Below are 25,827 nucleotides of genomic sequence, written 5' to 3' on the forward strand. Positions count from 1 at the left end.
GATACAGTGAGGAAAGTCGCAGGAAGGAGATTGGCCAGTGGGACTGGTTTGTGTAGGTTGTAGGGACATTGAGAGTCGAGGCAGGACATTTTGGAGAGGAGAAATTCTAGGTCAAGAGAAATTGTGGCTGGTGGCAAAAGAGAGGCTGGAAGTCTCTGGAGGCATAGAGAGAGGATAGGAGTGCGGGGTGCAGAAGGTTCAAGTTGGAGGTGCTCAGGGCCTGTACTCTTCAGTGTACTGTACTGAGTACTCCATATTCCCTTGATGAGGAACTGGAAGTTTGGCAGAGTGAAGTCTCTAAAGTATGACAATAAGGTTGGGATTTTAGTGCAATATGTAGCAAACTTTGAGCAGCTCCTAGCTAAGCGTATCCAGCCCTGGATCATGAGACTGGGCAGAGTGACAGAAGAATAAAAAGAAATCATGCCACGGGTTAACACTGTGGCTATGGATGTCCCTAGCACAAGCTTAGCTCTGAGGAGGATTGAAATGTGCAATATCCTTTGCAATCAGCTCACTTATGGGAAGTTTTGTATGTTCATGTCTAAAAGTTTAGATGGAGATGTCTCTGTGATCCACAAAGGTCCTGGATCACTGACAAGTCTGGGACCCTGGGGGGTCAGGTGAGGGATGGAGACTGTCTCATCTCGGGAGACCTCCCCAATACCCTCATTGAAGGTCACTCCACAGTATGCTCAGGTCACTTAGGATTCCCACCTGTCCACTGGGTGACCAAATCCTGGAGAGGCTGGAGGCACCCTGGCACTCTCTGGATGGAGGAATTCAGCCTCTGCCCATGAGAAGCCATTAGAAAGGGGATTGAAGCACACATGAGACGCACTCCTTTCTTTCCCATCTGGAGCAATCTCGGCTCAGCCATTTCCCCTAGAATGGTCTCTGTGGTTTGTTTGGCATTCGTTTGTTGATTTATCCCCTTTAAATCTTCTCCCAGGGAAGCAGCTGAGAGGGACTTGGCTTGGCCCATGTTCCTTACCTCCTGGGATAATATTTTTATTCCTGGATGGAGTGCTCAGTGCCTCTGCATTCTGACCACTCTGCTTCCCAGCACAGGATGCCCTGATCGGCTCTTATGAGCTGTTGGGGAGAGAAGCTTCCGTTGTGAGGAAGGGAGGGGAACTGGGAGGAGTGGATGTGGGAGAGAGCTGAAGCCTCAATGCCTCAGACTTTGAAAAATGACTATTAAGAAGTCTGAGGTTACACTTCCACTCACATAGTCTCTTTGCCCAGACTTTTTCTCTCTCCTTTTCCTCACCCCTAGAAATCACAGCCCCAACTCTATGGATTAAACACTTGGTGATCAAGGACTCCAAACTGAACAACACCAACATAAGAAATTCAGGTAAATAACCTTCCTTGGATCATATATGTACCCAGTCCATCCTTCCTTGACCCGTGGTTCTGTGACTACTCATTGTGTGGGTTTGGAAAAATCATTTAATCTGTCTGGTTGTCAATTTCTATAGCTATAAAATAAAGAGATTGGATGAGTTAATCCCTTCCAACTTTAATTTTCTTCAATTATCATCTCAGAGATCATCTTTCTTAGGTCGTTGATCCTCTTAACAAATTTCTTTGACTGTATATTATAATATTTTGATTAACTTTCCATATGCCATGCAGAAGAATTTGAAAGAATGACTGGACATAAAGAAGTTGGACTTCCAGCCTGGAGGGAGTCGATTCTGTGTGTTTTGAAGGCTCTAAATAGCTGCTTACAGTCATGTCTTCTCTGGTCTGATCTTTTGGTAGGGGGTCTTGTGAGTGGTCAAGTTTGAGCACTGGCTGAACCCTCTGTAGAAAGTGATAATTTTTGAGGGGTGATCATATTTGTAGGATTTTTTTGTAGACCCTATTTAATAACAATAAAGACCAGAGTCAGTAAAGTCTATTTACTATCAATAAAGACTGAATGTTCATCAACAGGAAAATGTGTTCACAAGCGAAATCTGTATCTCTATCAAGGAGGATCATCTTTTCAACCGAAGACTTCATTATGCGAAATACCACTCTGCATAATTTATGCCTGGTTGTTGAATTTAGCCCTATCTTCTTTTCCTTATAAGTGGCAAGACTATGAACAAAAGATATATGACTTTGAACCAGCAGGCAGAATTTTACATGACAATCAATTAATGAGTGTCCTGTCATTGGTCCCCTTTAAGTTGACCTGTTCACCAGCTCTGTCCTAATGGTGGCGATGTGGCATTAGAATGCAAGGAATTATATAGACCAGGGGGTGAATTCACACGCCATCAGTTGAGTTCCTCTGTGACTTGGGCTGGTCATTGCCTTTTCATGTGTCTGTTCACTGATAAAAGTTGGAGATATGGGATGGTGGAGTGAAAGGAGACTGTGAACCCCCTTGGGTCAGTCTTTGACAGAATAGTGCAGTGGTTAAAGCACAGGCTTTGGAATTAGTGAAACCTGGGTTCACATTGTAGCTCCAACACTTAGTGACCCCAGTCAAGTCACATAATTCCTTTGAGCCTCAATTCTCGTTCATAAAATGGGAATCACAATCTCTCCCTCAAAGGACTATGGTTAAAAGTTAACTAAGATAAGGTCTATATGGCACTCAACTGATGCCTGGCTAACTGATAAATTGTAAGTACATATATTTATTATTATCATTATTATTGGTATGAATAACGGGAATAGTAATGATGGTGCTTATTTTGAAAATTCTTCAATCAGAAAGAATTTATGATTGTCACCTTAAGCAAAGGCATCTATTAGGCTTCTTCTTAGGACCCCCTCTATTCCCCTTTCCCTGTTAGGCAAATACAAATCAAATAGAAGTGGTTTTGGTGCCTGTAGTACCTGGTGCTGGAAGTAACACTTGCAACTGGTCTCCTAGTCCCTGAGGCCCTGGAAGGTCTGCAAGACCCCCATGAGTTAATTCTCATTCTGTGACCAAGTGGAAGATACGAAGGTGAGCTCTCTGAATTATAACATACAGCACTTTTTTGGCTGAAACACTCACTTGGCCCTTAACAATTGTTTCCTTGAATTTCTTTTTCACTTACCCATGCATTTGATTGCTTTGGGGAACGATGGAGGAGAAAAGATCATCATCATCATCATCAAAATTAGAATAGCACTGTCATAATAGCTACTTTGTATCAGGTCCTGTGGAACTTTACATTTGTGTCATCTCACTTGAGCTTCCCCATAACCCTATGAGATAGCTATTGTTCTTGTCTCCATCTTGCAGATGAAGAGTCAGAGGCTGAGACAGAGGAAGTAACTTGTCCTGAGTCATAGCTAGGGAGTGGTTGGGCTGGAGAAAACTAGTTATCCTTGGGAATAGAATGCCTGTCTTCTTGGGCTGTATTCTCTGCATGTAGTAAACTGGTGAGGTCAAAGTCAGTTGATAATCTTTGCTTCCGCTGAAGTTCTTCTGCTTTCATTCCTACTCTCCAATTAGATGAGAATAGGGTCATGTTGAGAAATGGATTCTGGGCAGGTCCATCCACTTTCCTTTTGTTGGGGTGGCCTGGCCATGTTTATTTTTCTCTGGCTGACCCCAGTTATATCTGTAAGGTTCGTGTATATGACAGGATAGTTGGGAGAGACCTAACAGTTCTCTGGGAGAAACTGAGACCAGGGCTAACTGTTAGAGATTGATAACTTAGGAATCTCCTACTCAACTGAGACTTTTTCCATCTTGATCAACTGGTAATATTGACTGAATGCCTATCAATCTCTTTGATATAATTATGTATAAAATATATGGTGCCACGAAGGCCTGTAACAGGGGTTGTCAAATGGTCTCTTGCCTTTTTTTGAAAATAAAGTTGGGTTGGATCACAGCCACAGCCATATATTTGTGTAGTGTCTGTGACCATTTTCATCTAAATAGTAGAGTGGAATAGTTGTGACAGACCCTGTATGGCCTGCAAAGCCTAAAATATTTATTATCTGACCCTTTACAGAAAAGCTTTCTGGCTTCTGGCATATATGATTGAAATAGAAGCATTTGGATGGGAGTGTGTGTATGGGGATGTCTTACTTAAGTTTTCTGGCCCCTCTCATAGTCCAGGCAGGAGGATGCTTCCTGACATGCCCAGGTAAGCCTGCATCAGCACAGGAGTTCTGAGGCAGCTCACAAGGCTCTTCACCATCTCACACATACCTTTTCCAAGCTTTAATGTCCGGTTCTGGTGCATGCTCCCACAAACGGGTTGCCAAAAAAGCATCTTGATGTTTGGCTTTCTTAGGTAGTGGGTAGGGAGTCTTTTGCATGTAGCAGAGATAAATCATGTAATGGCAAAAGCATGGGCTTTGGTGTCAGACAAACCTATAACCTGGTTTCCAATGCTAGCTTCCCACTTAGAGGTTTGGTGAGCTTGGGAAAGTTAATTAACTTCCCTGAGTCTTGATTTCCTTATATGTAAAACAAAGTTTTAGTGCCTTACAGGATTTCTTTGTGAGCACTCAAGAGCATCTGTGTAATGCCTGGCACATAGTAGGTATACCATAAATGATTTTTTAAACCCAACAAAACACTGGTGACTCTTGGTGGAATATCTTTATGTCTTCTGCTAGCCACTTGTCACATGTTATCATATTTGGTTTAATGAGAAGTCAGATATACCTTAATGATAACTTATGTCTGGATATTTGGCTCTGGTAGGGACTGGAGCCTTTTGGCCAAACACCTGAGACAGTTTTTCATTAGAGTTTGATGGATGATCCTGGGTTCAGGTGTGCTTCAGCCTGCATCCCCGGGGAGGTTGCCATGGGACTCCGTGAAGCCCATCGGGGTGAGAGCTCTTCTTCTCAGCTGTCTCTCAGAGGCAAAAAGGCTATCCCAGTTTCTTTTACACCCCACACATCCTTTTTTCACACTCAGACCCTGTGACGCCAGGTTTGTTTTCTGGCCTGGGGATTGTTGATGTTGGAAAGGTTCCACTGGGCAGCTGAAGTTTTGCAATAACATGACACATATGCCTACAGACTCTCCTAGTCTCCTTCTCTGCTCCTGGAAGTTTTGGCCCTTGTTTTTAAGGCTTTGTCATGTGTTCACTATAGTCAGTGTCGCCTTTTGAGTACTTGGCAGGTTCAGCATTGACAGATTTGCTTCTTTGCTCTTCTCTTCAGTTCTCGCCTCCATTGAACCTCTCCTCCATTGCATCTCCAGTGCACCAGGAATTCCTTTTGCATTCAGGAAGACAATGTACCTGGCCAGCTAATACCCTAGAACTTGAGAACAGCATCTTCCCATAGATGAGTGTTGGATGGAGCCTCTGTTCTGCTTTTATAAGGAAATATGAACTCTTGCTAAGTTTTTTTTTTTTTTTAAATCAGGGGTTGGCTACCAAGGCATTTCTTAATATACCTAGTGTTTAAAATATTTTTTAACCATCTATGTGTTACAGAAGATAAAGATATGAAATAAGTGACAAGAATTAGGTTTCATCTAATTCTTCACCTCATCTTCTCATGTTTCTAATTTGACTATGTGCAGGCACTTTCCTATGGCTCTGATTTACATCTTTGTTTCTATATGACGAACTTCCACCCTTTCTCTTCTGGGCAAGTATAATCTCTCAGGAAATATCTTCATGCACTTCTCTGTGCAGCAAAGTAATGCTCCCAAGGCCCACCACTCATTTCCTTCTGCCCTGGGGGCTTGACTCTGTGGCCTCAAGTGGAGTAGAGAGGTGTGACTTCCCTCTTTGTTTTGTCATCTCTTTCTTTCCTTTGTCCCTGTTTTTTTCCAGTTAACTTCTTCCATGATCTGATCAAGGACCTCAAGGAGGCCCTAGACCCTGGCCCTGTGAGTTAAATCTGAAAGGGCCATGCCTTTCCTCCCTTGCCTCTTAACCCACAGCGCTCCCTTCTCTACATCATTGAATGGAGCAGCTCATGGTGACTCTGCTCCCTGGAGATAGAGCCATCAGCACAGACATAAGGTGGAAATGCATTTCTTTTAAGTTTTACCATGAAAGTGACACCCTGGCCTCCTCGTGCATGACTGTGACTGTGTTTTCTCATGTCATCTTACCTGTCACAGGTAAGCTGTTCACAGTATCAGAGTGCTGCTCTTCTAGGCCTGCTTCAGGCCATTTGGCCACGTCTTGGATTGCTTCTTCCTCACCCAGGAAGTTCCTGCTGGGATAGCTGCTATGACTGGGACTTGGGGTCACTGAGGCAACTGCACCTCCTGGCTGGATTCCCCACCCCCCAAGCCAGCACTCTTGGCCCGCCTAGAAACCACCGGCTGATGTAATGACTTGAGGCCTGGAAAAATAAACAACTCGCAGGGAAACCAGCGGTAGCCATCGTAAGCAAATACCCCATGGCCACCTGGAATCTCGCACATGACGTGATTGGGAGGAAGAATGAGTAATCCACTAACGTTAGCAGCCGAGGATGGGTCTGGGCTTGTGTGCATTTAAAATATCTATATAAAAACACACCCTGGATATTTATTTCCATAACTGGCCTTCTGGATGTCTGCCCATCTCTCTGATGCAGGTGCCTTGGTCAATCATGGCCAGTAGAATTGAGATGGGGATGGGGGATGGGTGGTCATCCCTATGGCTTTCTCCATGGCAACAAAGGCCTTTTTCTTTCTTAAAATTTCCCTTTGCGGAGAGAAGCAATAAACACACTTGGAGGCCCCATGAAGCCTAGCTGCACAGTCCATTTTTACCTTGTTTTAAAATTAGCTTTCCTGGTCGCCTTGCTCCTTTGCCCCATGTTGTCTGCTTAGAACACAAAGGTGTGGGAGGGTGGAGGGTTGTGCTGCAGGACCCAGCACTGGGATGACGTGCTGCACCAGCAAGGGTTCTGTTTCTGTTTCTGGAGGTGAGTGTGTCTGCTTTTTAATGTTAGATAGCAAAACTACGTGCCCTGGTATTTTTCTTTTGGCCTCTGCTGCTAAGACACTGAAATTGAAGATCTTGCCCAGGTATTGTCATTGGCTCATTCCAATTTTCTGGAAGTCAACTACAGTCTCTGCTTAGATCTGAGCATCCTTGTTCTGTGTTTATTTGTAAAGTGGCTTTGGAAGTAGACGGGGTCTACATCTCATAAACACACTCACACAGGCAACACTCATGTTTTGGGGAGTAAAGAGTGAAGTTGTGATACTTTATTTTGATAAATTTAAATAGCTTTTCCATCTTCCACCTTTGTCTGTGCCTTCTCCTCCCTTTCTGTCTAAATTTTTATTTGCTAGAACTTGCTCTTAAAAGTACGGAGACTGTCAGTTTAAGGCCAATGAAAGTACAGAGACTGTCAGGTTAAAGCCAATGAAGTTACTGAGAAAAACTAGAAAAAAGGCAGATTGCTATTTCTCGGTACTTGTCATTGCAAAGATACTGTGAAGTATTTCATATTCTTTTTGGTGGAAGGGTCATATCTGCTCACTGAATGCCATGAGTCAATAGAGATGGGAACTTTTCTAAAATTTGAGCGGGTGCGAGTCAGTGATGCCTTGGGGGAAAAGTTAAAAAGAAAAATGCCTCCATGCTATATTGGGACAGTCCATCCTGGATGAAATATCGTCTGTAGAATTTCGATCTTGTTCTTCCCTACCCTGTAGGAACTCAGTCTCTGCGTGGGAAGGAAGCGGTCACCACTTCAGACCATGGTGAGCCATGCATGACCATTTTGGGTTACACAGAGAGAAACTATTTAGACAGGCTGGTTGTTTGTAATTTTCCCTTACACCTCCTCACCCATGACACTTCATCCCAGCAGCATGCCCTACTTACAGTGCCAACTGTAAACATCCCTGTGAGGAGGTGGCCTCGGCCAACATCAGGGATATGGGGTGGACGGTGTTACTTTTGTGCTGAAGATGGGATCTCCGAGACATAGCAGGTTAGGTGTGGCTCACAGGTCACATAGCAGGGCTGTGGAAAGAGGTATGAGGTACGAGGGAGAACCTGAGAGCACCAAGCAGCCTTCCCCTTAACCCAGCCCCTTCCTGGTGCTCTGTTCCACTGGGACTTGGGAAGCTAAGTTTGGATCTGGCCCCTGAGTCACGGGGAAGTGCACCTGATTTTGTTTAATTGTAAGACTGTGGGCCGTTAGAGTGAGAAGGGCCTGAGAGTCATCTAGCATTGCCGCTTAATTTTAAATGAGAAAACAGGAGCCCAGACTTGCTAAGGGCCTTGTCCAAGGTCATAGATCCATCAAGAACTATCATGTGCTAAGGCCTCTGTTTGCCACTGAGGGGTCAAAGGATGAAATACAAGGAACATTTAAGGCAGGAGCTGACCACTGGGCAGTGGTGCACCAAAGGGATGGGGGGCGATGGTGTGGTCCATACCAGTGGGGAGGAGTATTTTATCACTGACATTGTTTTGAATTGCTGGCATAGTGATTATAAAAAGCAGATAGACTCTTAGCTATATGTGCATATTTTTTTTAGTTTACCTACAGACCTAATACCCCTTTATTGCCTGCCTCTGGAGCATACTGCTCCATTCCCCTGCCCTTGGTCAGCTACTGGAGTCCTGTTGAGGAGACTGGTCATTCACAGGGATAGGGCAGGAAGACCATGTTTGCTCCACAATGCTACCTTAGACAAGCTAATAGGAATAGTAGCTACCATTTAGCAACTTACTGTGCCACCAGGTTTAATGTTTTTCACACACGATTGCATTTAATCTTCACAATGACCCTGTGAGGCATGTGCAAGAGTTACCTTACTTTTACACGTAAGGAACCTGAACTGGCCAAGGTCACAGAGAAAACAAGGGGTAGAGCCTGAATCATTGACCACAAAGCCCATGCTCTTGACTGCCTATATTGCCTCTATTCCAACTGTTGCTGACTTCAGAACCTCCTAACATGCCAGACCCTTGGATAGGAGTATGCAGGAGGAGTGATAGGCACTTACTACTGCTTTTAGCCTTGCCAAGGAAGCCCTAGTATTCCCTCATCCCCTACCTCTAGTTCCCTCTGACTGCCCTGAGTTCTCTCTGGCAGTTGAGCTTTTAGACCATCCTCACATCTCCATCTGGGCTGGAGCTGGAGACAGTTCTTCTCTTGGCCAGTGAGTTAATTAGAAAGGTGCTCCCTCCAGGGGGTCCTCCCGGGTCCCTTTGTAGGTTACAATTGAGGGATGATGTTAGAGTTTTGCTTTCTTTTGCTGCCTATTCTGTGGGGGAAAGGGCTTTTTAGCTTAAAGGGGATGGAAAAACCCATGTCAACAGAAGTGTGACTTTAATTCGTGCAAATTCTGTTTCTATTCTCCCCATACCCTCCCTCTACCTGATACAAACCTGAGCACAATTTCGGCGGCTGACTTTGTTCTGTTTGCCAGTGATGTTTGCTTTTTCCTTGCCCTGGTAGAGCCTTTCCTTTTCTGGGCCAGTTGTCTACCCTCTATTTGGAAAGGAGCCCTGAGCAATGGTTCTGTGGGCTCTCCCCCTCCTCAGGGGCTCCCAGAGCCCCTGCATAACTCTGAGTCACATAGATGTTGAGAAATTGGGAATTGGGAATTGGCGATGGCCAAGTGGCACTGAGTGGTGTGCGTGATGGAAAGCCATGGTAGCAGGGCAGAGTCGGCCCAGCAAATGGTGCTTGGAAAAATGATCCTCTGGGGGCCACTTAGCCCCTCCTGTGAAAAAGTGCAAAGTCCACAAGTAAGAAAAATAACCTGTTCACATAGTTGGCTTGAAACCATAGGTGCTAAAACCCCATGTGGCTAAATAAACAGCAAGGGCCTGCTCAGTGATGTCCCATAAATCATGGAGTGCAGCAACCCTTCCCTGGGGCACCGCATCTAGTCCCTGTGCTAACCCTTCTGAAACAGCAAAGTCAGTTCCTTACAACCTGGTCCTATCTTTCTCTCTTTTACTCCTGTAGTGCCTTCCTCTGCCAAATTCTCAGCCACCCTACAGTTCTGGAACACTCCCGACACCACACTCTCACATGCTCGCACGCTGACCTAGAGAATCCTGAGGCTGGAGCCATGTGGTTTCTTATGCCTCTGGAATTTCATGTTGTAATTTAGAAAGGTTGTTTTCAACACACAGTTTGATATTTTGGGTTATCTTTCAGCATTTCATTCATTTTTGATAAGAGACTAGGTGGGTGTGAAGTATTTGATGGGGTTTCAGGGTCACTGTAGGTGATACAATGCTAATTTTTTCTTTAATATTCTTGGCTCAGTGGGACAACTCCTTTTGCAATGAAACCCAAGTAAGTGCCTCTCATTTTTCAGTCTGGGTAACATTTTAATTGATATTCCCCCCAAGAAAATCCAGTGCTTGATGGTCTGAGGGTTGAGTGTAGCATTTCCCAGGATGTGTCAAAGGGATAGATATTCTTTTTGCAGTCTCTGTGGTCTCATCCCTACGGTTTATTCAACAGTAGGCAGCCCCATCTCTGAAGTGTCAGACTAGAATTCTGTGAGAGGGGTGACATAATGGGGACTCAAGCAATAGAAGGGTTCTTGGACCAAGTACCCTTTATGAATCTTTTACACCAGAGATTCCATGGCTCTCCTATGGCCACCAGAGACGGGTGTGGTGAAGGCTCAGGAAGGATGTGCAGAGTCCTAGTTTCCAGGAACTTGCATCCAGTGAAGTCAGGGTACCGAGGACAAGGGGCCCACGAGGGCAGATCCTCCACAGCGGCCACACTGCTTCTAGCCTTGTTCCAGGCGGGGCCTCAGGGAAAGCTTCAGGGATGGAGGATGGCCTAGAATGAGGGTAGGCAAAGATCTCATGGTTTATTCTTTCTGCTTGCTACATCTTAGAGGATTTTTCTGGCCTCTCCAGCACCTGACATGATGCCAGCACCCAGTACATATACAACCAGTAATATCCTGGGTGAGAACCTGGGTCTACAAGGTCCCAGTCCTTTTTTGTGTCCTCTTCCTGGGCCCTAATCTCATTTGCTACTCAGGATCCTGCTTTAGGTCCTCCTCTCTCAGGACCATGTCAGCTTACTTTTTCTGTAGTGTAAGGAACTCCCTGTCTGGATGGCCAGAGTAGGCACCTTGGTTACCAAACGAGCCTCCACTGGGAGAGCTTCTGATTCTTTCTCCAGGAAGACTGCATCATCAAGGCATCTTCCCAGTCCATGTTTTCATGGCTTGTGGCTCTTCTTCAGTTCTTCTGCGTATGGTTCTCTGTAAGATTAGCCTTTTTTCTTGCACTTATTTTTCAGATGGACTTTACGATGCTTCATATTATAGGTCAATTTGGCTAGGCCATCCTGCCCAGTTCTTTGGTCAAACACTCATCTAGATATTGGTGTGAAGGTATTTTGTGGATGTGGTCAACATTTACAGTCAATTGACTTCAGATAAAACAGGTTGCCCTTCATAATGTGGGGGGGTCCCATCCAATCAGTGGAAGGGCTTAAGAGCAAAGACCGAGGTTTACCCCAGAAGAAGGAATTCCCTCTCCAGAGTGTAACATGGAAATCCTTCTTGAGTTTCCAGTCTGCTGACCTGACCTATTGATATTGGACTCAAGACTGCCCCATCACTCTTACCTGAATTTCTAGCCTATTGGCCTGCCCAACATATTTTAGATTTGCCAGCCCCTATAATTACATAGCCAATTCCTTAAAATATCACTCTCTCTCTCTCTCTTTATGTATATGTGTGTGTATCTATAATCTGTAGATATCTAGCACTTGTCCCTGTGCTAGCCCTTCCAAAACAAATAGATATAAAGATACACACATACATATACGCCTGTCTCTGTCTTCTGTTGGTTCTCTTTCTCTGCAGAACCCTGAGTGACACAGGCCTTCTCTGTCTACTGTCTGCTCTCTCCACCCGTCTCCCCCTTCGACCTCCACTTCCTCCATCACCATGAGGTTCCCATGTTCTTTCTCCAAAAAGCTTACAGCATAGCTGGTCTACCAATAACTGCTGACTGCATGTGCAGAGGGTGCTTTGGTGTTGGGTTACCCAGGATCTCAGCTTTTCTGTCTGCTCCTTTCTTCAGCAGTTCCTCCTCTGGAAGGCAGTGTCTAGAAAGAAAGGCCAGCCCAAAGATCTGAAACTCAAATCTTGTAATGTTTATGTTTTTTGGCCATTTTTGCTTTAAACAAAAAAAGAAGAGAAAGGAAAAAGATGATGAAGAAGAAAAGGTTTCTGGGATAAAAGACTAAACTCTGGGCTAAAGTCAAGTCTGGGGATTAGCTGAGGATTTAGGTTATCCATGCTTTCCTTTGTTCCTAATCACCATGAGTAATTGAGAGGCACAGAGGCCTGGGCTAGTCCTAGCCGACAGAGCTGTGCTCCAGGCTTATCCTCTCTTGGTGGGATGTGAAAGAACCCGTGCCCTGGGCCTGGAGACAGGGTTCATGTTTGTCTGGTCCAACCTCTTTTTTCCTCTCCTGTCTCCTGCCCTGCCCACTCCTGCTGGACTTTGGTCCTTCTTTGCTATGTGCAATTAGTGGTGGACAGGGTTGTGTGCCTTCTGGTGACAAGGGGTGGACATGGTTTCACTTCTATTTGAGTATTTACCATGTGCCAGACTAGGTACTGGACAGTTTGCTTGGATGTTTTTTCTATTGTGTTTCTTCTCTTAGGCAGTCAAAGGTTTGTCAGTGAAACTTTAACCACTCATTGCCAAGTGCGGAATGACCTGACTCTCACTTCTTCTCTGCACCATCTGAGGGACAGGATTATAGGGGCGGGCGTGTGAGTGTGTATGTGTGGCCATGCATTTCCATGCCCCCCTGGACAGCCCTGATTGTTCCCTCTCCCCTTCCGTTTATGGCTTCCAGGTGTTTACAGATGGTCCTGGCCCATTCTCATAGATACCTGGCCAGACCTTCTAATCTTGTCATCTCTCCCTGAGTGTTCCTGAGCACAGATTATTTTAGAATAGTGTGTGTTCACTTCTGGGGATCTCCCTCTCTGAACCCATGATCATGAAGAGACCCATGAAATAGGCCCCCTGTCTTGCATTCTGGAAGGGGACTTCTTGGTACCTAAGAAAACTGATAGATGTGAAGTTTAAGACACATTTGGGATTTAGGTAACTGAGAAGGAAAGAGGATGATAGTGGCCCCATGGGTGGTCTGGCTTTTTGGGTCCGCCACTTCCTAGTTCTGTGATCTTGATCCAATGACTCTGCCAGTCTGTGTTTCTGCATCTTCTTCTATTCAGTGAGGATAAGAAGAACACTATTTTAGAGGCTTGTTTGAGTTTGAAGTGAGTTAATACAAGCAAACTGCCCAGTACCAAGTCTGGCACATGGTAAATACTCAAATAAATGTTAGCTATTGTTATTCATTTTAGAGTTCTGCAATGGTGGATGAGTTACAAATTTGGGTCCTCAGATATGGAATAAGCTTATTATGCCCTGTGGTACTTACTGATTAGCATATGCATGACCCATAACCTCTAGAGAAGCCCTTCAAGAATAATTGATTGGTTGACTGAAGGGCTTACAGGGCTACAAAAATACGTACAGGGTAAATTGATGAATAGTTAAGGAGGTCTAGATGTTTCAGTTATCTGCTGCTGTGTAACAGACTGCTCCGAAATGTACTGGCTTACCATAAAAATAATTAATTCTTTCTAATGTGTCTGTGGGTTGGCCGGATACTTGTTTTGCCTGAATTTAATCCTGGACTCATCCAGGTAGGGGAGGATCAGCTGGGTTGGAATGTACAAGGTGACCTCCCTCTCACATCTGCAGTTGGTACTTGCTGTGACCTGAGCTGCTCCCCTTTCCTCACTGTGGCCTCTTGTTCTCCAGTAGGCGAGACCAGCTTCCTTGTGATGATCTTAGGGCAGCTTCCACAAAAGTGAAAGCGAGAGCTGCAAGTCCTCTTGAGGCCTCGGCCTGACACACAACATCAGCATTGCCTCTAACATTCTATTGGCCAAAGCAAACCAGAGTCCACGTGGAGGGGTCCACACAAGGCCATGATCACGGGGAGGCACAGTTCAGTGGGGACTGTTTTGTAATGAGATGACCTATACTGAGTAAAAGAAAAATATAGGTTAGGATAAAAATCAGATTAGCCTGTGGCAAGAAGATGATCTTGCAGGGGTGAAGCACCCAGCCAGTGCTGAAATGTCAGCTCTGCCACTTCCTAGTTCTACGATCATCCAATTTCTCAGCCAGTCTGTGTTTCTGCATCCTTTTCTGTTCAACGAGGATAACAACACTGCCCTTAAAGGCTTGTAATGAGTTTGAAGTGAGTTAATACAAATAGTGCACCTAATTCCAAGTCTGGCCCATGGTAAATACTCAAATAGATGTTAGCTATTGTTATGCATTTTAGAGTTCTGCAATGGTGGATGAGTTAAATTTGGTTTTAAGTTTTCCGCTTCTCAGGCAAAGAGAGAAAAATATCCAGGTACAAAATTTGTAGCGTGCTTAGGTCGAGAAGACATCATTGGTCAGAAGAAGCTGTGCTGTGTCCAGCACATTTGATTTTGAATGCAGCAGATTTGGGATAGTCTGCAAAGACACTGACATAGAAGAGCTCACTGTAAAAATAAATTTATTTGTCTCCTAGAGCAAATGGTTAGAGGCAACACTGTCTAGAGGTTAGCAAGTCAAGCCTGACTGTCAGGATCCCCAGCCTTTCTCTCTCCTGGCTGAGTGAACTTGGGAAAATCCATTAATCTCTCCAACGTTCAGCTTCCTTGTCTACAAAATGGGCGTAATAATAGTGCCTACCTCACATGGGCAAAGGGATTCATTAGGTAAAGCCCTTAGTCTATTGCCTGGCACATATCACTCAATGAATGTTTATTTTTATTGTTATTAGTTGCAAAGATGATTTTAAGGGAGATTTTCTCTTTGCTGTAAGACAAACTCTCTGTGTACTCTTCACAGAGGGTTAGTGCTATTATGATAAATCACTCCTGTCTCTTTCTTAGAGGCACCTGGACTTGCAGATACTGTAATGAAGTAGTAAATCAATAATAAAAATAATAAAATAAAAAAGTAATAAACCTTGCAGTCAGGCTTTTAAAAAATTCTTTGCTATCCCCCATTTTTCCAAATTAGTGAGCTTTATCATTTTTATTATTTTATTTTATTTTATTTTATTGAGACAGGGTCTTACTCTGTGGGCCAGGCTGTAGTGCAGTGGCATGATCATGGCTCACTGCAGCCTCAACCTCCTGGACTCAGGTGGCCCTCTCACCTCAGCCTCCTGGGTAGCTGGGACTACAGGCATGTGCCATCACACTGGCTACTTTTTGTATTTATTTATTTATTTTTGTAAAGACAGAGTTTTGCTATGTTACCCAGGCTGGTCTCAAACTCCTGGGGTAAGCAATCTGCCTGCCTCAGCCTTTCCAAATGCTGGGATTACAGGCATGAGCCACTGAGCCTGGCATTTTAATGATTTTATTCTCCATGGAACTTCATAGACACTGACTATAAACAGCTCAGAACAGCCTTCAAGGACTTCCAGAAATCCATCAACAGGACCCAAGCCACGAGTCTGTGCCTCTTCTTAGATGGCTTCTGCCCACATTTCTGAGGGTCTCGGGACCCCCAGTGGTGTGAAGTCAGGTTCATTATTTGCTCTGCCCCTGGGGAAGCGCCCCCCTTCTCTCTTTGCCTCTTGCTTTCGGTCTGATTTATGGCTTTAGAAGGTTGGCCTGGAGAGTCTTAATTTAAAGCCTCTGTCAGAGGTTGTTACATGAACGTGGTGTCAGTAAAAAGCTGTTTTCCTTTGGTTTTGCTCCTCTATTGCCTCTTTCATGGCATGAAATACGAGGTAGGAAAATAAGGCTACCAAATTGGGGTTGGGGGAGCTATTGAAAAATTCTTGCATAATCCCCTTGAAGTTGCCATGGCACCTTCCCAGCCAGGGGCTGAAGTCAAAATGCTGGATCTTTAAAGCAGGTTTCCCAAGGCCCCTCTCCCTGCTCAGTTTCTGTCTCTTTCCTGTCTCTAGATGCTGTTCTGGTGGTAGTCACAGTTGGAGGCAGAATCCCAAGTCTGATGTCTGTCAGCTGTTTTAAACTCCTCTTCCTCTAGCCAAGGAGATTCTGTTTAGCTTTTCTATACTTGCATTATGAAAACAGTAGTTTTTTTTCACTTCCCAAATTCAAAATAACATTTTCTATTTTAATAGTGAATATGCTATATGTGCCTGCCTCCTGGCCCTCAGATATTTTTATGCCCCTAAGGAAATATTTTTACCCTGCAATGAGAATCACCAGGCTATTGTTTTCGAGCATTTTCCTAGCCGTGAGACATAGCATTGTTTTTCTATCATCTGACTTATCTGTAAAACTGCATTGAGCTACTTTGTGTCTCTGTGTACTCCTATGGTTTGTTTAAACATGCGTGCTTTACCTATATGTGTGTCATTAACAGAGCCATTATTTCAAGGAAGTTGGCTTCTTTAAAGTGGAGTTGAGTGCTGTTGTTCAGTGCACAGCATGGTTCTCCAGGTTGCTGATACCAAATTCCTTGCTCTTAAGAAGGGTATTTTTGTAACAATCTGTAAACATTCAGTGGGTGCCCAAGACTACATTCCTGTCAATTTCTTCAAGAGAAGAGTTGTAGAATAGTGGTATGAAAAAAATATAGTAGGTAAATAAACAAGTAAATGAAAAATAAAGTAATAGTACAGGTTTATGATGTGATTCTTTTGTTATCAAAAAATTAGATGTGTGCACCTGTATTTCCATGTATGTATGTACATAAAATCTAGGGAAGGTACAGTGTTTAACTTTGGCAGGATTGTAGGTTTTTCCAGTTTCTTTTCTAAAACTTCTTTATAATAAGAAACCCAACACTATTTATTTTTAATAATTAAAACAAAAACAAAACCAGAAAAAAAAAGACAAAGAGCAAAGCCAGGCAGGCTAAGTGGTTGATTGGGAAGAATTTTCAGGTAAGTGGCTGTGCAGATGTGAGACGCCCTGGAGCTGGCCATGCTGGACACAGGGCACCACGCTCTGTCTCAGCCGGGGACTGGCTTGGGGGAAACCAGGTTTGGCTGTTCAGACATGCTCATGTGTTACTGAGGCTGCTGAGTGCAGACACCATCCGGCTGGGCCTGTTTTCTCTCCAATTGGATGGAAGCAGCATTGTGTAATTCACTGAAATTCACTCGGCCTACTTTGTCCAGCAGCCTTGGAGGGTGGGGAGAAGCCAAGGCTGGACCTTGTTTCTGCTCCTCCTGGGTGCCGAGCATCACTCCACATGAGGCTGATGGCCACGGCTCCATCCTGCTGTGTCTGGGCTTGGAAGGGTCTACATGCACAAGCATTCCTGCATCAGCCTGCAGCATAGCCAGGCTCCTGCACCCACCTCTCCTGCAGTCCACAGACAGAACATCAGCAGGAGCCACTCTGAAAACAGTGAGATATTCCACCCTTGGGACAAGCTGCCACTCTGAGAAGGGGCATCCCTGGAGTCCCTGGCTGGCTTGTTGCTGCAGTTGAACCTATTTGGTGGGAATGCTAATGAATGCTGGCAGCAGAGATGGCCACAGGGAGGTTCTGAACCTCCAGGCCCCTCAGCATGCGCTGGCATGGGAGACAGCTCTCTGTGGTAATTCATCAATGGGGCAGCTCATCAGTTCCTGGGTCCAGGCCTGGTCCTTGCTACTTACTTTGGATGCTGGGCACAGAAGACAGGAGTGTTAAATCACAGGAGTGATAGTCACCACAGGCTGTGTCTTCTCTTGCAGAGAAAGTCTACTCGTGTGACCAGGAGAGGCAGAGTGCCCTGGAAGAGGCCCGGCAGAATCCCCGTGAGGGTATTGTCATCCCTGAATGTGCCCCTGGGGGACTCTATAAGCCAGTGCAATGCCACCAGTCCACTGGCTACTGCTGGTGTGTGCTGGTGGACACAGGGCGCCCGCTGCCTGGGACCTCCACACGGTAAGCCCCCCAGACTGGGTCCTGGGAAAAACGCACCTGCTGGCTGTTATCCATGCTGGCATCTCCCAGTGTTCCTGCCCTGGTCTGGTGGGAGATGAGTGCCTGGCAGAGCCATGTTTTCAATGAGTAGAAGAGTTTCAGGTAGAAAGACCCTGGGACCTGGATTCTGGTCACAGGCCTGTCTCTTTCTAACTTAAGACCTTGGAACAGTACTTAACCTCTCTGAACGTCAGTTTCCTGATGAGATTATTGCCCTTTCTAAGCCACTAGCTTCCATGGGTCAAAAAAGATACTGCGTGCAGCTCAAGTATCATTGTTATTATGCTTGAGTGGTTGAAATGACACGCCTGAACATGTCTCAATGGGAACATTGATGCTAAGATTGCCTTGTAGCTGCCGGGCAGCGCAAGAGATATCGTGCTGCCCACCCTCAGTGCTTTAGGCTTGGTGACAACATAGATCATTGCTGGGCAGTAGTGACTGAAGTAGGCTCAGTTGCCAGCCCCTCCCAACCCCCCCCATATCTCTCTTTTCCCAGCTACGTGATGCCCAGTTGTGAGAGCGACGCCAGGGCCAAGACTACAGAGGCGGATGACCCCTTCAAGGACAGGGAGCTACCAGGTGGGAGACGATGCTGCCCTGCTGGCGCCATCACCTCCTTCTGTTCCTCCACCCTCTCATTATGCAGAAGAAGCTGTCTCCTCTTTGTCTGTTTCCCCATGTGTAAGATGGAGCCAGGAGCCGTGGGATCTACATCCTGGTCTGGGATTTATCCCTAATTAGCTCTGCTCTTGTGCACATTGCTTCTCTTCCTTGTGCCTCTTCGTCTTTATAATGTAGTCATCGGGTTAAAATCCCGTCTGCAGTTCCACAATGCGTTGTCCATCTGAGGTCCATGAGGACAATGTTTTGAGCACTGTGAGTTATTTTTTCCAGAGCTGTGAGGATAAGATAGCTTATAGGGAGGGGCTGTCCTGAGCGATGTGGACAGTGTCTGTTGCTTGCTCTGAAGAGGCAGATGACCCCTGGTGACACAGGACGACCATGGAGTGTGACACAAGACACATAGGCAGGGCCCTGGTACCTCCAAATGGCTGATGTGCGGGTTTTCCCTTATTTATAGCAATCTCTGCCTGCAAGTTACAGTAACATTACTAAATATTGGTGGCTTGGAATCTTATTGTCTTTACACAGCACAAAGTCAGATTAGTGCTGGTGGGAAATGGGCCACCTTCCCATGACCTATCAGGACTCCAAGTGAGAACTGAAAGCAGAGAGTTCTAAGAGTCAGGGATTTTCCACACGAGGTTTGTAGAAATCACCCCATCACAAGAATGGAGTCATGGTGGCCAGGGTACCCCTTTTAGCTAACCCCTCAACAAATGTGAATTGAGATTCTACTATGTGCCAGGCACTGGGTATAATCTAGTGGTCAAAGTTGACATGAGACTTACAGAGTGGAGGAGACAGATTGGATATGAATAAATGAATACGGGCATTTATAGATAGTCGTGGTGGGTACTCTGAGGGAAAAGCGGAACATGCTGTGAGAATGGCAGGGAGAACCTGCTTTAGATTCCACAGCTTCTCTGAGAAGCAAGTGTTGAACCTGAGACCTGGAGGATTTGGGGACAGAAGAGAATGAGCTAGTTGCTAATTTCTATGTGGAGTTGCTTTGGAGAGGAGCACTGGGAGTAGTGTAGAGGGCCCATTTGGTGCTGGTGATCGTGACTTTATAGGACACCCATTTATCCAGTTGTGTGGTGGTGTTTTCCCCAGCTACATGGTGTAGACATGGAAAAGGCGTATCTATAGAAGGTTCGTCTGTGCTTTACTGTGTTTTCCTGGAATAATACAAGGAGGAAAAAAGGAACAAGGACTTGGGAGTATTTACAAGAGAGATGCTGTAGTTATAATGTAAGATGGATGAGGAGGGAAGTGAAAAAAGGAGGAGGCTCTTGGATGGATCTGGTGGTAGGTGTACTTAAGTCAACTTTGACCACTGGGGGTTCTCTCCCTCCTTTGTGCTCCCACAGCCCCTAGTTCTTACCCCTAGCACAGTATTTTTCTCACTTTAGGACGACTGCTTGGCTATTAGCTTGAGTTCCCCTGTAGATGTGAACTTTACAAGGATAAGGACCTTCTGTATTGTTAACTCTGTATCTCTAGCGTTTAACATGGTGCCTGAGTTGATGTCTAGCAAAAATGTGTGGAATGGAAGAAAATTGAAAGCATTATTTGGTCTGATGGTCCTTTGTGGGGTATGGGTAAAGGAACTATGGAAGTTTATGAGACTCATCTGATCAGTAAACAAATCACTAAAGTGGATTTGGCTGGACAAGAAGGGCTTTGAGAAGTTTAGGAAAGGATGGTAGTTGAGAAAGCTGTTGACTTGATTATTATCTGGCATCTACCTTCAAATCTCATTTTATCTTTTAGGCTGTCCAGAAGGGAAGAAAATGGAGTTTATCACCAGCCTACTGGATGCTCTCACCACTGACATGGTTCAGGCCATTAACTCAGCAGCGCCCACTGGAGGTGGGAGGTGAGAATGTGAGCAGGAATCAGGCCCAGGAGAAAAATGTGGGGCCCCTGACTTTTCAAATGCTGAGGGAGGGTGAGAGAGTGGGCAGGGTTTGAGGAGGGCAAGGGCTGGAAGTTGATCTTTTTCCTGAAACCATGTACCCATAGCTTTGACCCGCCTTCTGTCAAAAATCTTCCTGCCCCTCTACCTTCCCTATTCTTTGGGAGCTGCTTGTCCCTAGCTTTTAGTTACCTGATTTATAGGAAAGTCCAGGGCTGTCTGGGACTTCCAGCTGTTTAATCTCAGAAGGTGATGGGTTGGAGTGAGAGTTCTGAATGGCAGGAAGGGTGATGGTTATATCATGGGGACAGGGAGGCAGAGAGGGAGCACAAAGCACTTTGCAATTTTCTTCTCTCCTAGAAGGCAGGAACCAAATGCCTTTTTGGCATCCTGAGAATTCCAAGGAGCTCTTGGCAATGGAACTGGACACTCATATAGCCAAATACAGCTCAGGTCAGGAATTGAGGTGGTAGCTGAGGCAGTCCTGATGTGAGGCTGAAATGCACATGCTCCCCAGTAACCAGCATTGCTGGCTCTCATGAGTTTGGGCCCATTAGGCCAGTCGGTTGGAGATGCATGCACGCATTCATCCATCCGCTTACCACCTTTTGAACATGGAAAACACAGCAAACACTGGGCTAAGGATGAGGTATCTGGGGATAGAGGCATGTCCCACCTTCAAAGGATGCAGCTTAGCGGGGATACTAGACCATAGATAGATACTTACAAAATCTGTGGTGAGTGCTAGGACAGAGGTGGAAGAATGGAGAATGGTTGTCTCACTCAGTCTGGAGGAGTCAGAGCAGGCTTCCTGGAGAAGGTGATATCTGAGCTGAGTTTTAAAGAATGGGTAGGACTTATCTACTATCAAAGAAAAGATAGGTAGATAAAGAAAAGAGAAAGCCATTCCAGAGAGAAGGAAAGGATACTGTGGCTCCAAGAGAGTGCATGTCTGTGGTTCAGTTAGCTTGGGCTGGGGTGGATAGGCGGAGGAGGAGGAAGCGGAGGAGGTAAGAGTGGTAATCGTGAGATGGAAGAGGTGGGCAGGACTCAGATCCCGAAAGTCCTGTGAGACATGCTGAGTAAGATTTCTGCTCATGCTCATGAAGCCAGAAGGGGAAGCACAGCAGAGACTGTTGGAGACAAGTGCGGTAGTGTCTAGGCTCCTTACAGCAGGAGGGGAGGTACTCTAGGCTTGGCAGGGATGGGCAGCCTGCTCTGAACTTATATGGCTCACTGAGGAGGGAGCGTTAGTCCCCCGGCATCTGCCCAGAGGCAGAGCTGTTATCCATAAGGCAAGGAATGCCACAAAGAGAACAAGCCTAGTCCTTGGAAGGACCCCAGCATAGCTCCCTCAGTGGTGATTGGCAGGACCATGTGGTATGTGTTTAGGGTAGGAGTTTAGGGCTCCAAGTGGAGCTGTCGACGTTTCTGCATCCTGAGGCAGAAAAAGGCAGCCATTTTGAAAACCCAATTTTATATCAAATCAAAGTGAGTGCACACAATAGCCAAGATATGGAAACAACCTCAATGCCCATCAATGGATGACTAGATAAAGAACATGCGGTATTTGTATACAGTGGAGTAATATTCAGTCTTAAAAGAGAGAGAAATCCTGTTATATTGGGGGCATTATGCAATGTGAAATGAGCCAGTCACAAGCACAAATGCTGCATGATTCCACGTCCATGAGGTACCGGAAACAGTTAGACATGTAGAAGCAGAGAGCAGAATGGTGGTTGCCAGGGGTTTGGGGAGTTGCTAACCAATGGGTGTCAAGTTTCAGCAAAGCAAGATGAATGAGTCCCAGAGGTCTGCTATCCAACATTGTCCTTATAGTTAACAGCACGGTGCTATACACTTAGATGTTTGTTAACAGGCTAGATCTCCTGTTTAATGTTCTTACCACAATAAAATTAACAACAACAACAAAAAAAACGAAAGAAGAAAAAAGAAAAAAGTGAGTGCAGTGGTTGCCCGTCTTGGAAACTGCTTGTTGGGGTGCTTGCCCTGAGCCCCCCATGGTCCCGTGAGCTCTGAGGCTGGTTTCTGGCTGTGGCTCTGTTTCTGCCACCCCTGTGGGTGGGGGCCAGGCCTCCTCCAGGAGGAGCACAGCACTAAGTCTGAGAAAGATGAAGACAGGGTTCAACAGGCCCACAGACGGGAGCTGCTGGAGGCGGCCCGTGGCACTCAGCTGCTCAGTCTCCGAGATAGAGAGGACAGCATCCAGATCTCCAAGAAGAGGGGAGAAGGTGAATTTTGAAAAGGCAGTATTGTTGGCCTTGATGTTACTTGTGTTTAGAATATGAAAAAAATACCTGTTGTTTCATGCAAAAACAGGCATGAAAGATTTATGTTTTACGTTTATATTTATGTTTAGAAGAGAGGGAAAAAGGGAAAAAGGAAAAAAAGGAGGTCCATGGAATTAAAAGTTTCTGGTCTGGGGGCTTCCCACTTACACCTTCCTGCAGGCTCCTGGCACTGCCCTCCAGCTCAGGGGTCCCACCTGCACTTCTGCCTGAGTCCTAAGGAGGCAGGACTTCAAGCTCCTCTTGGTTGCTTTCCCAAGAGCACTGCGTGGGCTCTGCCGCAGGTGGGGGACGCAGATGGGCCCTGCTGCCAGGGGAAGGTAGGATTTGTGCCTTATCCTCAAATGACAGACAGAAGGGATTTTTACAGGCAATGAAAGCTGAGAAATTTATAACTTTTTAATATCAGTGTGTCCTTAGGGAAGAGGATCTTTTTTCCATTCTATTTTAAGCGTCATTTAGAGTTGGAAGAGGTTTTTCAAAAAAATTGTTTTCAAAACATGTTTTTCATTTTAAGCTCATATTAGCTTGACCATACTTGGTTTTGATGGGAATGAAGATTTGAACTGCCTTTGGTAGTTATGTTACCTAGAGGATGGACTTTAATCAAAAGACAGACAAGATGCTTCAAGAAATAGTTTAGAAATCAAGGAAGTGGGTGGGGAAAGGGAGAAGAAAGAGAGAAACTGCTATCCAGGAAGGTAGCTGTCAGGGTTACCAGTGTAGTAACAGGGTTTAAGGCTGTTCCAGATCTTCCCACTGTATTCAGCATAAGCCCTAACTCTGACCTGGGCTGGCCCTTCAGGACAACTTTGCCGGCCCCACCTCTCCTCGCATATTCCTTTCCTTCCCACCATTATGTTTCAGGTACTGGTTCCCCTCAGTTCTGGTTCCTCAAACAAGTCAAGCTCTTGCCTGTTCCAGGACCTCTATGTCAGTTGCTCCTAGAATTCAGTTCCCCATCTTCCAATGACTGGCCCCTGCTTATCTATTTAAATGTCACCTTCTCAAGTACCACTCAATCTGTAGGAGCTGCCTGTTCACCCTGTACCTCAGCACCCCTTTTTAACTCAGCCTAGCATATATCACGGTCTGATATTTTGCTGGCTTGTTGATATATTATCTGTCTCCCTAAACCCAAGGAGAATTTAAGTTCTATGAGAGAAGAAACATTTTCTGTCTTCTTCCCTCCTGTATTCCCAGAGCTTAGACTAGTGCCTGGAACATAGTAGGTGCCCAGTAAAATATGATAAATGAATAAATAGCTAGAGGGACGGGGGATAGATGGATGGATCCCTGTCTTGATAAGACCTCTTTCTGGCACACATCAGAGGGTCAACCAACCACCACAAGACCAAGTATAAGGCTGGAGCCAGCTGTCAAGTTTACTGTGGTGCTATTTTGTAACCAGGGCCCGAGGGTACCCTGGCCAGGACCCAGGGACTTGGAGCGCCATGCAGACAGACCCTGGCCAGTTGTCCCTCTTGTTTGATGGAGGAGCAGAGGTATGAGGCAGCTGGAGGTCAGGTAGCATGTCTGGAACAGGACTGACGAAGACAATTAGGAAATCCAGGCATTCTGAGTTTTGGCCTTGGCTGTGGAATTCAGGCAGAGTTGGGGCTACAGGCATGAGGTTAAGGAAGCCGCATCTGATCCCTCCTTTATCCTCTCAGACTCTAGTAGTTAAAGCTGGACATCAGCTGGGGCCAGGGAAACAGTCTCACTTAGGGACAGTGGGAAAAAGGGATAGAAGATGTTTGGACAGTGCAGAAAAAAGGTGCCTTCCTCCCAGTCTACTTCCTGTCAGGCATGGAGATGTTGGCTTTGCATCAGCTCTCACGTTTCAACCCGCCCCTGGTATGAGCTCCATGCTAGGTTCTGGGGCATCTGAAGAAAAGGGGATAGTTTTTGGTCTGGAAGGGAGATACAGAACAACCATATGACTGCAGTATAAAGTCGGTAGGATAATAGAGGCTGAGAAAGTGTTGCAGGGACCCTGGGGAGCCAGAGCATGTGAGGGAAGGCCTTCCATGGGAGCAACAGTGGAGCCCCATCTTCCCTTATGAGTGGGAAAATGCCTGACCTAGATGGACCAGGGGTAAGGGCCTTCCAGCAGAGGGGACCATGTGGGTAGTGAGGTGTGAACAGGGTAGGAAGTGTGGAAGGAATTGTAAGAAGTAGTATGGTTTATGTTTGGGAGTCAGGCTGGGGACAGGTAGGAGATGAGGCTGCAGAGTTGAGCAGAGCCCAGCTGGTGCCAGGCCCTGGGAGTCAAGATGCAGGGCAGAAGGGAGCTGCAGGGTTAGGTGGGCATTTTTGCAGAGTCATCCTGATGGCACTATGGAAGCAGGATTGGAGGGGAGCAAGGCAGGCAGGAAGATGATAGCAAGTGTCAGCATGAAGGGTGATGAGGGCATGGACCGTGGGAAAGGGATGATTTGCTGAAGCTTTTGTAAAGAAATCAATAGGATTTCAAGACTTGCTACATGCAGGGAGTGGAAGAGTGGGAGGCATCTACTCCCTTTTCTGGCCTGATTTATTAGCAAAAAACAGTGCTACAAAGATCTAAAAATAGGCAGAGTAGAATGGGGTGTCTGTGAAAACTCTATGGCAGGTGCATGGGAGGGTGTGCATTGCAAATATCAATGGATGATAGTCCCTCTTGGTGAATGTTTTCTGTGTGAGTGAGTTATCCTGTGCCCCCTCTGGCCAGGGCTCCAGGAGGCAGTGTTCCCCCTTAGAACAGCCTTCCCACAGCACCCATTAGCATTTATCAGTCCCAAAGGAAGATTTCTGAGATCTCAGCCGGCAGAGTCCTCTAGAGCAGGGGAACCCTCTCCTGGCCTCACCCTCCCCCAGGGAAAGTCAACTTTGAGGGGAGGTGGGAAGGGCTGTGTGAGCCTCTTGGCCCTTCACGTGGTCCCCTGAGGGGAGACTGTACTGTGGCTTCCTCCTTCCTGCCCAGTGTGGTTGCCTGTTGATGGCTTTGCAAGGAAGAGGCTGGAATGTGGCTGACTTGGCATTTCCCAGCCGCACCCGCACAGCTGGCGGGGCCTGGACCCAACTCCAGACGGGGCTCAGTTGGTCTGCTTGGCTTGGCTAGTGCC

At 45.9% G+C, this 25,827-nt stretch overlaps 1 protein-coding gene across 8 annotated transcripts in view; it reads left to right on the forward strand.

Moving 5' to 3' along the window:
• Window positions 1-25,827, forward strand: part of SMOC1 (SPARC related modular calcium binding 1) — a 149,284-nt gene that overhangs the window by 110,045 nt on the left and 13,412 nt on the right. For 4 of the 8 annotated variants that reach the window (XM_054666670.2, XM_016926268.4, XM_016926269.4 and 1 more), the window contains exons 7-11: window positions 1,280-1,360; window positions 7,577-7,624; window positions 17,635-17,827; window positions 18,366-18,448; window positions 20,267-20,372. In XM_054666670.2, the coding sequence (XP_054522645.1) occupies window positions 1,280-1,360; window positions 7,577-7,624; window positions 17,635-17,827; window positions 18,366-18,448; window positions 20,267-20,372 (511 nt within the window). The remainder of the gene's footprint in view (window positions 1-1,279; window positions 1,361-7,576; window positions 7,625-17,634; window positions 17,828-18,365; window positions 18,449-20,266; window positions 20,373-25,827) is intronic. The other 4 variants (XM_009428031.5, XM_009428032.5, XM_009428033.5 and 1 more) reach the window with 1 other exon arrangement.

This window comes from Pan troglodytes, chromosome 15 (genome assembly GCF_028858775.2).
Source record: "Pan troglodytes isolate AG18354 chromosome 15, NHGRI_mPanTro3-v2.0_pri, whole genome shotgun sequence".
In the NCBI taxonomy this organism is placed as follows: Eukaryota; Metazoa; Chordata; class Mammalia; order Primates; family Hominidae; genus Pan; species Pan troglodytes.